Source organism: Zootoca vivipara, chromosome 2, assembly GCF_965207765.1.
Source record: "Zootoca vivipara chromosome 2, rZooViv2.hap1.1, whole genome shotgun sequence".
Taxonomy (NCBI): domain Eukaryota; kingdom Metazoa; phylum Chordata; class Lepidosauria; order Squamata; family Lacertidae; genus Zootoca; species Zootoca vivipara.
The window spans coordinates 35,379,308-35,390,456 of NC_142584.1; the positions used below are offsets into that span (position 1 = coordinate 35,379,308).

General features: G+C 41.9%; 1 protein-coding gene across 1 annotated transcript in view; it reads right to left on the reverse strand.

Moving 5' to 3' along the window:
* The window catches only part of LOC118079895 (uncharacterized), a 62,647-nt gene extending 52,192 nt beyond the window's left edge, over positions 1-10,455 (reverse strand). Inside the window, exons 1-13 of the mRNA XM_035104615.3 lie at positions 10,341-10,455; positions 6,267-6,492; positions 6,028-6,171; positions 5,781-5,937; positions 4,956-4,983; positions 4,741-4,858; positions 3,973-4,065; positions 2,219-2,282; positions 2,042-2,140; positions 1,830-1,933; positions 906-1,044; positions 336-454; positions 31-180 (exon numbers count right to left, since the gene is read on the reverse strand). Coding sequence (XP_034960506.2) covers positions 31-180; positions 336-454; positions 906-1,044; positions 1,830-1,933; positions 2,042-2,140; positions 2,219-2,282; positions 3,973-4,065; positions 4,741-4,858; positions 4,956-4,983; positions 5,781-5,937; positions 6,028-6,171; positions 6,267-6,470 — 1,419 coding nt within the window. The 5' untranslated portion in view covers positions 6,471-6,492; positions 10,341-10,455. The remainder of the gene's footprint in view (positions 1-30; positions 181-335; positions 455-905; positions 1,045-1,829; positions 1,934-2,041; positions 2,141-2,218; positions 2,283-3,972; positions 4,066-4,740; positions 4,859-4,955; positions 4,984-5,780; positions 5,938-6,027; positions 6,172-6,266; positions 6,493-10,340) is intronic.
* Positions 10,456-11,149: the final 694 nt, after the last annotated feature.

Consider the following 11,149-nt stretch of genomic DNA (forward strand, 5'->3'; position numbering starts at 1 on the left):
TTATTTTTTAATTTCTCCCTGTTTCCTTACGTCAAAAATCTCAAAGCCTGCAATGTCCAGCACACCAATGAAGTATTGTCTTGCTTGCTTGGTATCCAGCTGCTGGTTAATACGAAGAACCATCCACAAGAACATCTTTTCATAGACTGCTTTTGCAAGAGCACCTACATTATTGTACACCTAAGAAGAAAAGATAATAGCAGGATTTACTATTGATAGCATTTTCATTAGTGAAATCACTGGTTGATATAATGATATGTGATTCATCTCTTATCAAGGCAGTGAATCACAGATCGTTAAGTCAAACCATGCATTTTGGCTAATGTGCCATTTACCTGCTGAACAGTTTGGCCTTTGGTGACATATTCATTGCCGACCTTGACTCGGGGGTAGCACAAAGCTTTCAGCAGATCTGCTGAATTGAGGTGCATGAGGTAGGCAGCCTTGTCAGCAACTAAGCATAGACATAAGAAGAAAGGATTATCAGCACAAATAGACCATAATATTATCAGCACAGGAATACAAATTATGGGCTTCTCCATACAACCTATTTATTCAGCATTCATCCTGATTTGCTTGCACAAAGTTTATGTGGTGGTTAGATTGTGCCTGGTCTTCGTTGAGCATTTGTTCTTATTTGTTTATGGATGGCTACATAACAATGAGCATTCACCTCAATTGCTTGCATTTGGCTGATTAAACTACCTATGGCATTTTAAATGTGTCTAAGAGTTATTATTATTATTATTATTATAAACCACCCTGTGAATTTGAATGAAGAGCAATATATAAATTTAATAAACAATAATAATATAATTTGTTTTGGATTTTTAATACTAATTTCAACAGAGCAAGCCACTTCTTTCTGGAAAATCTCGGTATCCTGCCACATGTCTTTAAAATACCTTCAGTGCCATCTGGCTCAGCCTGCTCCTCACGTTGCTTCTGCTTGAACTTCATGTTCCCGTAGTGCATTACAGCTCCAGTTAGCTTGTAAATGGCTGACTTTTCCTCAGCAGTGAAACCCAGGATGTCAATCGCTTCCTATCAAACAAATCAAAGTCAAAATTCTGTTTGATATCATATTGACTGCACCTGGCCTTTCAAATTTGCTGCTCCATAAGGAGGTAAAGAATCTGAGTGACTCCTTTTGGCAATTAGAGGCCTGTGTTTCGTCTCACATTGCCCCACTTGGAACAACTTGTCATGGTGTAGTGTTGTTCTGGGGCATTCTGTTCGTGGGGTATTTGTGGTCTGCCTCAGTGGCTATGAGGGGCCTATTATTACACACACACACACACACGAGAGAGAGAGAGAGAGAGAGAGAGAGAGAGAGAATGCTCTTCAAACAACACTAAAGCGTGATGTACCATTTTTCCAAGGGACATTTTGGGAGGAAATGTCAAGGAAATGATAGGAAAGCTGTTGCCACGTGTGACAAATGCAAGAGTATGTTTAAAAGAAAGGTGGGAAGGATGCCACTACTGTATCCTCTGCTAGCCTCCTACACAGACATAGACACACACACACACACACACACACACACCATGACATTGTTCCAAGGGTGCATTCTGACCAAAAAAAGGCAAGCCACTGATACTACTCATGGCAGCAAGACTATGTTTAAAGAAGAGACTGGGAGAGGGGAGGCTGCTGTCATTCCCATTTCTAGCAAGACTCCTGACCCCCAGCATTTCTAGAATGCTTCCCTCCCCCAAATAAATTGTAACAAGGGTTCATCACTCCAAGAAATCTAATTTCTGCTGAATAAATTCAGCCCCAAACTGATCTGATCAAATTTCATATATTCCATTCTACAAGTTACTTACATCAGTTGCCATCAACTCTTCTTGATCATTGATACTGGCAACACTGATCTCACCCTGACTCACAAAGTGAAAGTCAAATGGGTTGGTAGTAATCAGAAGCAGCTCTGAATAAGGAGAAGCAAAGATACGGATTTATTTTAATCTATTGAATAATGAAGCATCAATGCAAGATTTTAGCAGCAGCAGCAGCCACCAAAACAGATGCCTCTTACCAATCAGTTCTGGCTTCTTGTTGGACATGATCTGATAAAAGATGTGGTAGCTTCTTTCAGCTTTCAGCTGGAAAGTAACTCTGGACTTCTCCAGCAGATCTGGCAACACAATTTAGTATAATTAAATAAAAGGGAGGGAGGGAGGAGACTGAGTGATCTTCTAGCAAAGTTCCTTACATGTCTCAATGTCTGCAGAAGCCAGTTTTCCTGTAGCACCAAAGTGAATTCTGATGAATTTACCCTATGGGGGAAAAATGGCATTTTAATTACAACAAATTTAAACCATGTTTTGCATGTGTTTCGTTATCTGCACATTGCCATTTTATTGATTTTATACATTTCTAATGGCACAAAAATGGTGTATACCAGCCACCACTAAGAAAGCATAATGAAAAGGAAGAACCATAAACATCTTATATGTACAATGTCTTGTAAACCAAAGGTCTTTTGGTTCTTCCTTTTCATTGTGTTTTTAAGAGTGTTGTTGTTGTTGTTGTTGTTGTTGTTGTTGTTGTTGTTATCTTGCAGACATATGGGGACTTACCCAGTGATATGTCATACGCAGAGTAGACCCCACTGAAACAAATCTATTTCCTTTTTTCTATTCTGAGTATTGCTTAGTTGGATATCACTAATAATATCAAATTCTATGGAATTTAAGAAGTGAAGGGAAAATACTTTATTAACCCAATTGTCTCTCAGAAGAGTCAGGAAAAAATGCCTGTGACCTGAATGTGATAGAGAAGCTCCACAATTTATTGATGGTATTGTTTATAATAAAAGAAACAGAATATGGCTCGCTTCAGTCGCATTATATATGATAAAAAGGACAATGTGTTTTTAAATGCTGGCTATATACTAACACTTAGACTTCTGTATTATTTTCATTCCATTAATTTGTCCAAGAAGTCTGAAGTCTAATGAATAATGACAAAGACTAGCTTGGTTGTGTTATATCGTTATACAGAATGTGCATTTATTAAATTAGTGTCCTCTGCACTATTGCAAGCCATTGAGCTGACTTGAGGTAGCTGTTGAATCTTAGCAACCTTTATTTCTCACGAGGAAGCTTATTCAGCATAAGGGAATTTCCCTTAAAAAAGGGAGAACTTGACAGCTATATCTTGTGCAATGGTGGCATTGAATAATTTGCACATGGCAGCAGCAGTAGAAGTTTGCAGATCTGAGAGCTTTGTGTCCTTCATGAATTTCAGATGGAAATGTAGCTTGTGTATAAAGCAAAACACTATATGTCCACACAAAAAGCGCATTAAATATGTAGGTGGATCTTCAGGAAAGAAGAGTGTAATCCTTTATACTTTTCCAGTGTGGTGTAGTGGTTAAGAGCGGCAGACTCGTAATCTGGGGAACCAGGTTCGCGTCTCCGCTCCTCCACATGCAGCTGCTGGGTGACCTTGGGCTAGTGACACTTCTCTGAAGTCTCTCAGCCCCACCCATCTCACAGGGTGTCTGTTGTGGGGGAGGAAGGCAAAGGAGATTGTTAGCCGCTTTGAGACGCCTTCGGGTAGTGATAAAGCGGGATATCAAATCCAAACTACTACTCTTCTTCTTCTTCTTCTTCTTCTTCTTCTTCTTCTTCTTCTTCTTCTTCTTCTTCTTCTTCTTCTTCTTCTTCTTCTTCTTCTTCCTCTTCTAATATATTCTGTCATCATGTATTTAGGGCTTTACTATTATTAATCCATTTATTATCATAATAATTGTGTAAGACAGAATTAGCATAAAGAAATATAGTGCTAAAGCAATTCATGTGATCTTCGTGGCTGGGTAACATGCCAAAATCCAGCACTTTTTTCTTGCACTACATTGGCCCTGATTATTTTCAACCAATGTTAGGAAAAATACCACAGAACTAATTAATGAAATTGTCTCACTGGTACACTCTTAAACATATTTCTGAACGGAAGACTTACAAAACGGGAAGAGTTGTCATTCCTCACAGTCTTGGCATTCCCAAAAGCCTCCAGCAAAGGGTTGGCACTGATAATTTGATCTTCTAGTGTTCCCTGAAAAAGTGTTATTGCAAAGTTACGCACCTGACCATAAGACACACTTAGTTTTTAGAGAAGGAAAACAAGAAAAATAAATATTCTTAATCAAATGTTCTACTAAACTATTTAATAAACAACCGCACTTAGTTTTTAGAGGAGGAAAACAAGAAAAAAATCTGAATCAAATGTTTAATAAACACCCGGTCCCGCTGCCGCCTCTCGCTGGGGCAGGCACAGGAGGTGCGGTTGGGAGAGGCGCTGCGCTGTGCCTCTCCCAACCGCCACTCCTATGCCAGCTCTTGTGAGCGGCAGAGGCAGCAGAGGGACGAGCGGCCTGAAAGGGCTGCTTTTGGGCTGCTCATTCCTTCCCCCGCCCCTTTGCTGCTGCTGGCGGCTGTGGAGGAGGAAGGAGCAGCTTAAAAGGGCTGCTTTCGGGTTGCTCATTCCTCCGCCGCCGCCGGGAGCCATGGCTCCGGCGGCAGAGGCATCCCTCTGCTTGCGACTGCAGCGGCAGCCAAGGGATCCCGCTGCCGCCCAGTGCCTTTGCTCCATAAAACGCACAGACATTTCCCCTTCCTTTTTAGGAGGGGGGAAAGTGCATCTTATGGAGCGAAAAATACGATGTGTATTTTATAACTACAGCTGTTAACAAAAATGAAAGGTTAGCTTCCTCTTAGATATACAACTCACCTTTAGCTTGCTTACTTGCTGTGGTTCTTCCTTCTTCTTATCAGTAGCTGCAGCAATTGTTGCAAAATACTGGATGACACGTTTTGTGTTCACAGTCTTTCCAGCACCAGATTCTCCACTGTCAGCAGAAACAGAAGGAAGGACCACTTTGTCAAACAGTGCTTTGCACACAAACTTGCTCTGACGAGAATCATACTTATCATAAGAATACTTACGTGATTAGAATGGACTGGTTCTCACGATCTAGAAAAATCAAGAAACAACGGTGTAATTTAGCTTATCAACATCTCCTCTTGTCCCGCTGCTTCCCTCCAGGGAAAACCACACTTTAGCCCTCAATTGAAGAAAACAGCAGTTCAGGTTTTCTCCGGATTAAGATTTGCTCTGATTTAGCACTAAAGAGTAGGTTTTCCCTGGGAAAGGGACAGGGCAAGGGGAAAACTGCCCAGACACACAGGACAAGTGGAAATGTGGTTGAACCCAATTATTGAAATAAGCAATATTCATTTAAAATACACTAGGATAGCCTGATTATTTTAGGCTACGATTGTTCAGAATCTGGATGGTCCCTTTCTAATGCTTCTTTTCATTTTAAAGTCCCATACATCCATTAAAAATGAAAACAAACTGACTTGTTATCAGTTATTATTCATAACCAACACTTATTTTAGTATGCGTGTAATAAATTCACATCTTACTGCTCTTCACTATAATCCTGATGTCTCTTGTGCATTTTACTTCCAACTGCAAGCCTGCTATAGAAAATACTGAACTATTAAATAGTTCTAAAACTACATATAAGCTCATGAAGAATTAACAAAGCAATAAAGAAGAATGCCCTGAAATGTTGGCACAGTGCAACTAGGTTTTGGTCTTTTAGAGGACAGTTGAGCTGAGGTTTCCTTCCTTTGAGCTTTGATGACTATACAAATAATTCTTAGCTGCAACCCCATCATGCATGAGACCTTCTGGAAAAGCTGTTGACTCAGTCTGGGGAACTGTCCCTCTGTAATCATTTTGAAGTAGGTTGACATACTTACCAGTTAACATGAACTGATAGGCATTGTCAGAGATGGAGAAGATGTGAGGGGGGGCCTCTTGACGCTTTTTGCCTCTGTAGGCATTTACCACCTCAGGATTATATACTGGCAGCCACTTGTAGGGATTGACAGTGACACAGAAGAGACCTGAATACGTCTGTAAAGAAAAGATGGATAGTAAATCTGCTTCTCTGTGGAATAATAATCTGTATTGTGAAGTCAATGGTAAATGTTAAACTGTTCTCACATAGATCATCCAGGCTGCATAACGCTCTTTGAGGTTATACAGCACAGCAGGTTCATGGAGGTGGGTCATCATGGCCATGTCCTCAATTTTATCAAATTTGGGAGGATTCATAGGAAAGACTTGGTCATCCTTAACAGTCGCAGTCTGCAAGGAAACAAGAGACCATTCAACAAAGAGTATAAAGAATAGGACAAATATATTACTAATTTTTCAATGTCAGTTGGTGTTTCTCTACTCACGTCTCCACCTTCTTTCTTGACTGTGACTTTCCCTGCCTCCTTGCTCTGCACAACACCTTTTGCAAAGGAGATCTTAGGATCCACCACAAAAACTGATGTTTTGGCATCAAATGGCTTGTTTTGAGCCTCAATCCTCTCCTTTTCTGACTTTCGGAGAAAAGGGGCAGCTGGCCCGAAGGCTGCCATTTCTGAGTCCGAAGACATGGCTGCAGCTTAGCAGAGAACACTGTTACAGAGAAAGACAGCTCACATGAAAATTGCAGCTGTGTAATGCCACTGTATATATTCTCTTGCATTTCTAATATTGGTATGTCTTATAAGTAGAGGAAATTGTTGAGGAGGCACATGAGTACTAAGTATGTCAATATATTTGAAATTATGGTATTATTATTATTATTATTATTATTATTATTATTAGTTTCCCCAGCCACTCTGGGTGTCTTACAGCATATATTAAAACATAAAAAAATCAAACATAAAAAACTTCCCGAAACAGGGCTGCCTTCAGATGTCTTCTAAAAGTTGTATAGTTCTTTATCTCCTTGACATCTGAAAGGAGGGTGTTCCACAGGAGGGCACCACTACCAAGAAGGCCCTCTGGCTGGTTCCCTGCAACTTTGCTTCTTGCAGTGAGGGAACCAGCAGAAGACCCTCAGAGGAGGACCTCAGTGTCTGATCTGAGTGATGGGGGTGGAAACACTCCTTCAGATATATTGGGCCAAGGTCGTTTAGGGCTTTAAAGGTCAACACCAACACTTTGAATTTTGCTCAGAAACACAATGGGAGCCAATGAAGGTCCTTTAGGACCAGTGTCGTATGGTCCCGGTGGCCACTCCCAGTCACCAGTCTAGCTGCCACATTCTGGATTCGTTGTAGATTCTGAGTCAGCTTCAAAGGTAGCCTCATGTAGAGTGCATTGCAATAGTCCAAGTGGGAGAAAACAGAGCATGCATCACTCTGGTGAGACAGTCTGTGGGCAGGTAGGGTGTCAGCCATTGTTCCAGGTGATGCTGGTAGGCAGCTGCCCTGGACACAGAATTGACCTGCACCTCCATGGAGAGTTGTGAGTCCAAATTGACTCCCAGGTTGCACATCTAGTCCTTCAGTGGCACAGTTACCCCATTCAGGACTAGGGAGTCCTCCACACCTGCCCACTCTCTGTCCCCCCAAAACAGTACTTCTGTCCTGCCGGGATTCAACTTCAATCTTAATAACCACTTCTTTAAGCTAGTCTGGAAAGACTCCCTCACAGAGGGAGGTATTCACCACCCCACCCAGCTGTTCCCGGCTCATTTTTATGAGCTAGGATGGGCAAGGATCAAGGAGACAGGTGGTTGGTTTCACTCGTCCAAGCAGCCTGTCCACATCCTTGGAGGTAACAGATTGGAACTGATCCCATGCAACTTGATGAGCACTAGGACTCTAGCACTCTCCCATCCTGGGTCTGCTATATCTGGGTGCTCTACTAGGTGACCACAGTCACATTATGTTGATTCCCCAAACTGATCATGCCAATCCATCAAAGTTTAGAAGTTGTAAGATCAGAACAAACATTAAGTTTCCCCACTCATTCAAGCAAAGAAATGAACAAATTTATGGATTGGTCGATTTATCAAAATTAATGGGGCAGCCAACATCTGTGAAAGATCTGTATTGCAACTTGGCACAATTTGCAGAAAGTTTTGTGTCATGGTACTCCATAGAACTTCATCATCATCACAGCAGTCCGGTAGCAAGCTCAGGTGGTGTGTGCCAACAGGACTAGTGACAAAGATGGCCATTAGAAACAAGGTGGTAGAAGCATGCTTGGTTGAACATCAACATTTGCAGAAGTGGGGCAGGGGAGCTTTTTAAAAAGCCTAAGGAGGCAAAAAAGTTCCAAAAGAAGCTAGTGAGAATGTTAAGTGTCAGTTGTTAAGGGGAACAGAAAACTGGTTGGGGAGGAAGAAGAGTGAAATGCACTGCTGGGAGTAAATGGCTGGGTAGAAGCCTAAGGTGGAGTGCTCATTCTAAAAGAGAAATTACAGTAAAAAAAAATTTTTTTTGCAAGCCCCACTTGTTCCCTCTAATACGGAACTCAGGTGGTTGAATGCCAACAGAATTAGAGCCAAAATTAAGGGTGATGCCAAGTGAATGTTTATTGTGGCACCACTGTTTCTCATTTATGGACATACTTTTTTTGTGTGTCTACACAACACTGTGGGCATCAAAATGTTAGCCCATATTCCCTGAATTTACCCTTCTGTGGCAGGAGGAGGCGCAACATCTTGTCAACATCCTTTTATGACCTCTCATTTGTGGAGCTCGTGTAGGTATTGGGCCCTCTGGGGGACAGAGGATGGGCACTTGCCAGCAGTGGGTCTGGCATGGGATCCAATGGATCCCATGACAGCTTAGGCCCTCCCACTTGCCAGCCAACAGAAAGCACCATTTCAGGGCCTCCCACTGACTGCCATCTGCCCACACATTCGGTGAGCAGAAGGGGTCACTGCACCCGCTGAGCAGTGCTAGTGTCCAATCCGACTCTGACACAGCACCTCAACTCAATTATGAATGGCTCTTTTATTTCTTTTCATGATTGCACCAATACTTTCAAGCAGCTAGAAAATGAATTTGAAAGTTTGCAAGACAAACTGGATTTTAGGAACATATTGAATTTGTTTCCCCTCTGAATTTCTTGCTCTAATTTTAAGCTGTTCTGTCCTCCTGCCTCTAGCTGAATATGTTTCTTTGGCTCCCAGCTCCAGCTTGCTTGCTTGTATTTAGCCTCCAATCATCATAGTAACCCAGGAAGCTGCCTCATACGGAGCTCAACCATTGGTGCATCAAGTTCAGTATTATATTTACAAAGAGACAGCAGCTTTCCAGGATTTGAAACAGGCATCTCCCCCAGCCCTACCTGAAGATGCCATGGATTGAACCATGGACCTGTTCATACAAAACACTAAGCTGCCACCCTCCCTGTTAACTTCCATTTCCCTCTCTTATCTTGTTGATTGATGAGTATATGGCCTCAGTCCAGTATACCTGAAGGAGCATCTCCACCCCCATCATTCAGCCCGGACACTGAGATCCAGCGCCAAGGGCCTTCTGGCAGTTCCCTCACTGCGAGAAGCAAAGCTACAGGGAACCAGGCAGAGGGCCTTCTCGGTAGTGGCACCTGCCCTGTGGAACGCCCTCCCATCAGAGGTCAGAGAGATAAACAGCTACCTGACATTTAGAAAATACCTAAAGGCATCCCTGTTTAGGGATGTTTTTAGTCTGTGATATGTTAATATATTTTGATGTGTGTTGGAAACTGCCCAGAGTGGCGGGGGAGACCCGGCCAGATGGGCGGGGTATAAATAATATATTATTATTATTATTATTATTACTCTTGGTTGTGCATCAGAAATCCTAACTGTTGTATTCTGATGGAAGCTCATGGTTAGCCCTAGACGTTACCTTCCTTTCCGCTTGGATTCTGCTTCTCGAGGAACTAAATATATGCATCATAAAGCAGCTCTCAAACAGTCCCAGTTATAAAATTTTACTTCAATTTGTTAAGAGATGCCAATGTTATAATATTAACTAATAATGTAAATAAATGAAAAGGCAAGACATGATTTTCACTATCATTTCTCAAAACTAAACCCAAAATAAAGGAACAGTCAAACACAGTGTTATTGCTGCTAGTCTACCCCAGTACACATTCCCAAAGAGATTCCATCAGTGGTGTTCATTAGAGAATTCACTTTGTCCTGGATGCCAACTTGTTGCCCACTTTGGTGGTTGCCCATATTGCAATTAGATTTTCTCTGGAAGTATCAGATAATGTCACAGAGGGCAATTAAAAGCTGGAACTTCTACCCTGTGCTTAGAGGGGAGGAGCACTTGCTAGTAATGCCTCACACGCCAGAACTGCAGGATCAGTTAACATGGACACTGTGCAATAAAATCTGAACACAATAGCCATGAAATATTTCATGCAGTACATAATTAGCAAGGGGCACGGCACCTGTATTCTCAGCCAAAAGGAGACTTTCTTTGAACCTCTTCCCCCTTCCCCAAGAATGGGTACAATCACAGTCTTACCTCCTGATATACGAAATGAATAGTGCGCAGACTCAGCACCGGCCAGTACTGGAAAACAAAAAGTGCAAATCTCTTCTTACTGGTGACTTTTCAAAGAGTCTTCCAACAATGAATTACTGACTGGAAGCAAATGAGCATATTTGAAATTCAGTTTGACATAGTCAATTCTCCTGTGCTAATGGCAAAGGCAGAAGGAATGGATGGGCATGAGTGGAATTCAGGGGCGCTACCCCCCTCCAGACCCCCACAATCACCCCCCAGCACTTACCTATTAACTATCTGTGGAAGGACAACACAAATTGGACCAAGACACTTTTATACTCTCGGATGAGCACAAGTACCAGCCCCTGTCCTCCCACCCCCAAGCCATTCTTCACTCAAGGCATTTTGGCTAACCTTTCCCTGTAAAGCATTGTTTGGCAAAGTTGGCTAAGGCATAATTGTCATTTGACATGACTGGATATAATTAGAAATATTTGATGTCCTACAGACTATGTGAGTAAATGCCCTATAAATAATTTCACAACGGTCTTAAAGGAGAGAATCTGGGCTATTCAAGAAAGCCAGAGTATGGCACAAGGGCCTCTTGAGTGCTATTGCTGGTGTTGTCATTGCTGAATGACCTCCTGAGCATTGCTTTCATATCTCACTGTTCTGCTTTGGATAGGTGGGTGGGAAGAGAAGAAAATGGGATTGATAATGTTTCCTATTGTGAAGTGCTTATAAACAAGTATTTGCAAATTTAATTCTAATCCTCCAAACTAATTAAGATTATATTGTTATTATAAGAATTTTTGGAATTGCTGTTC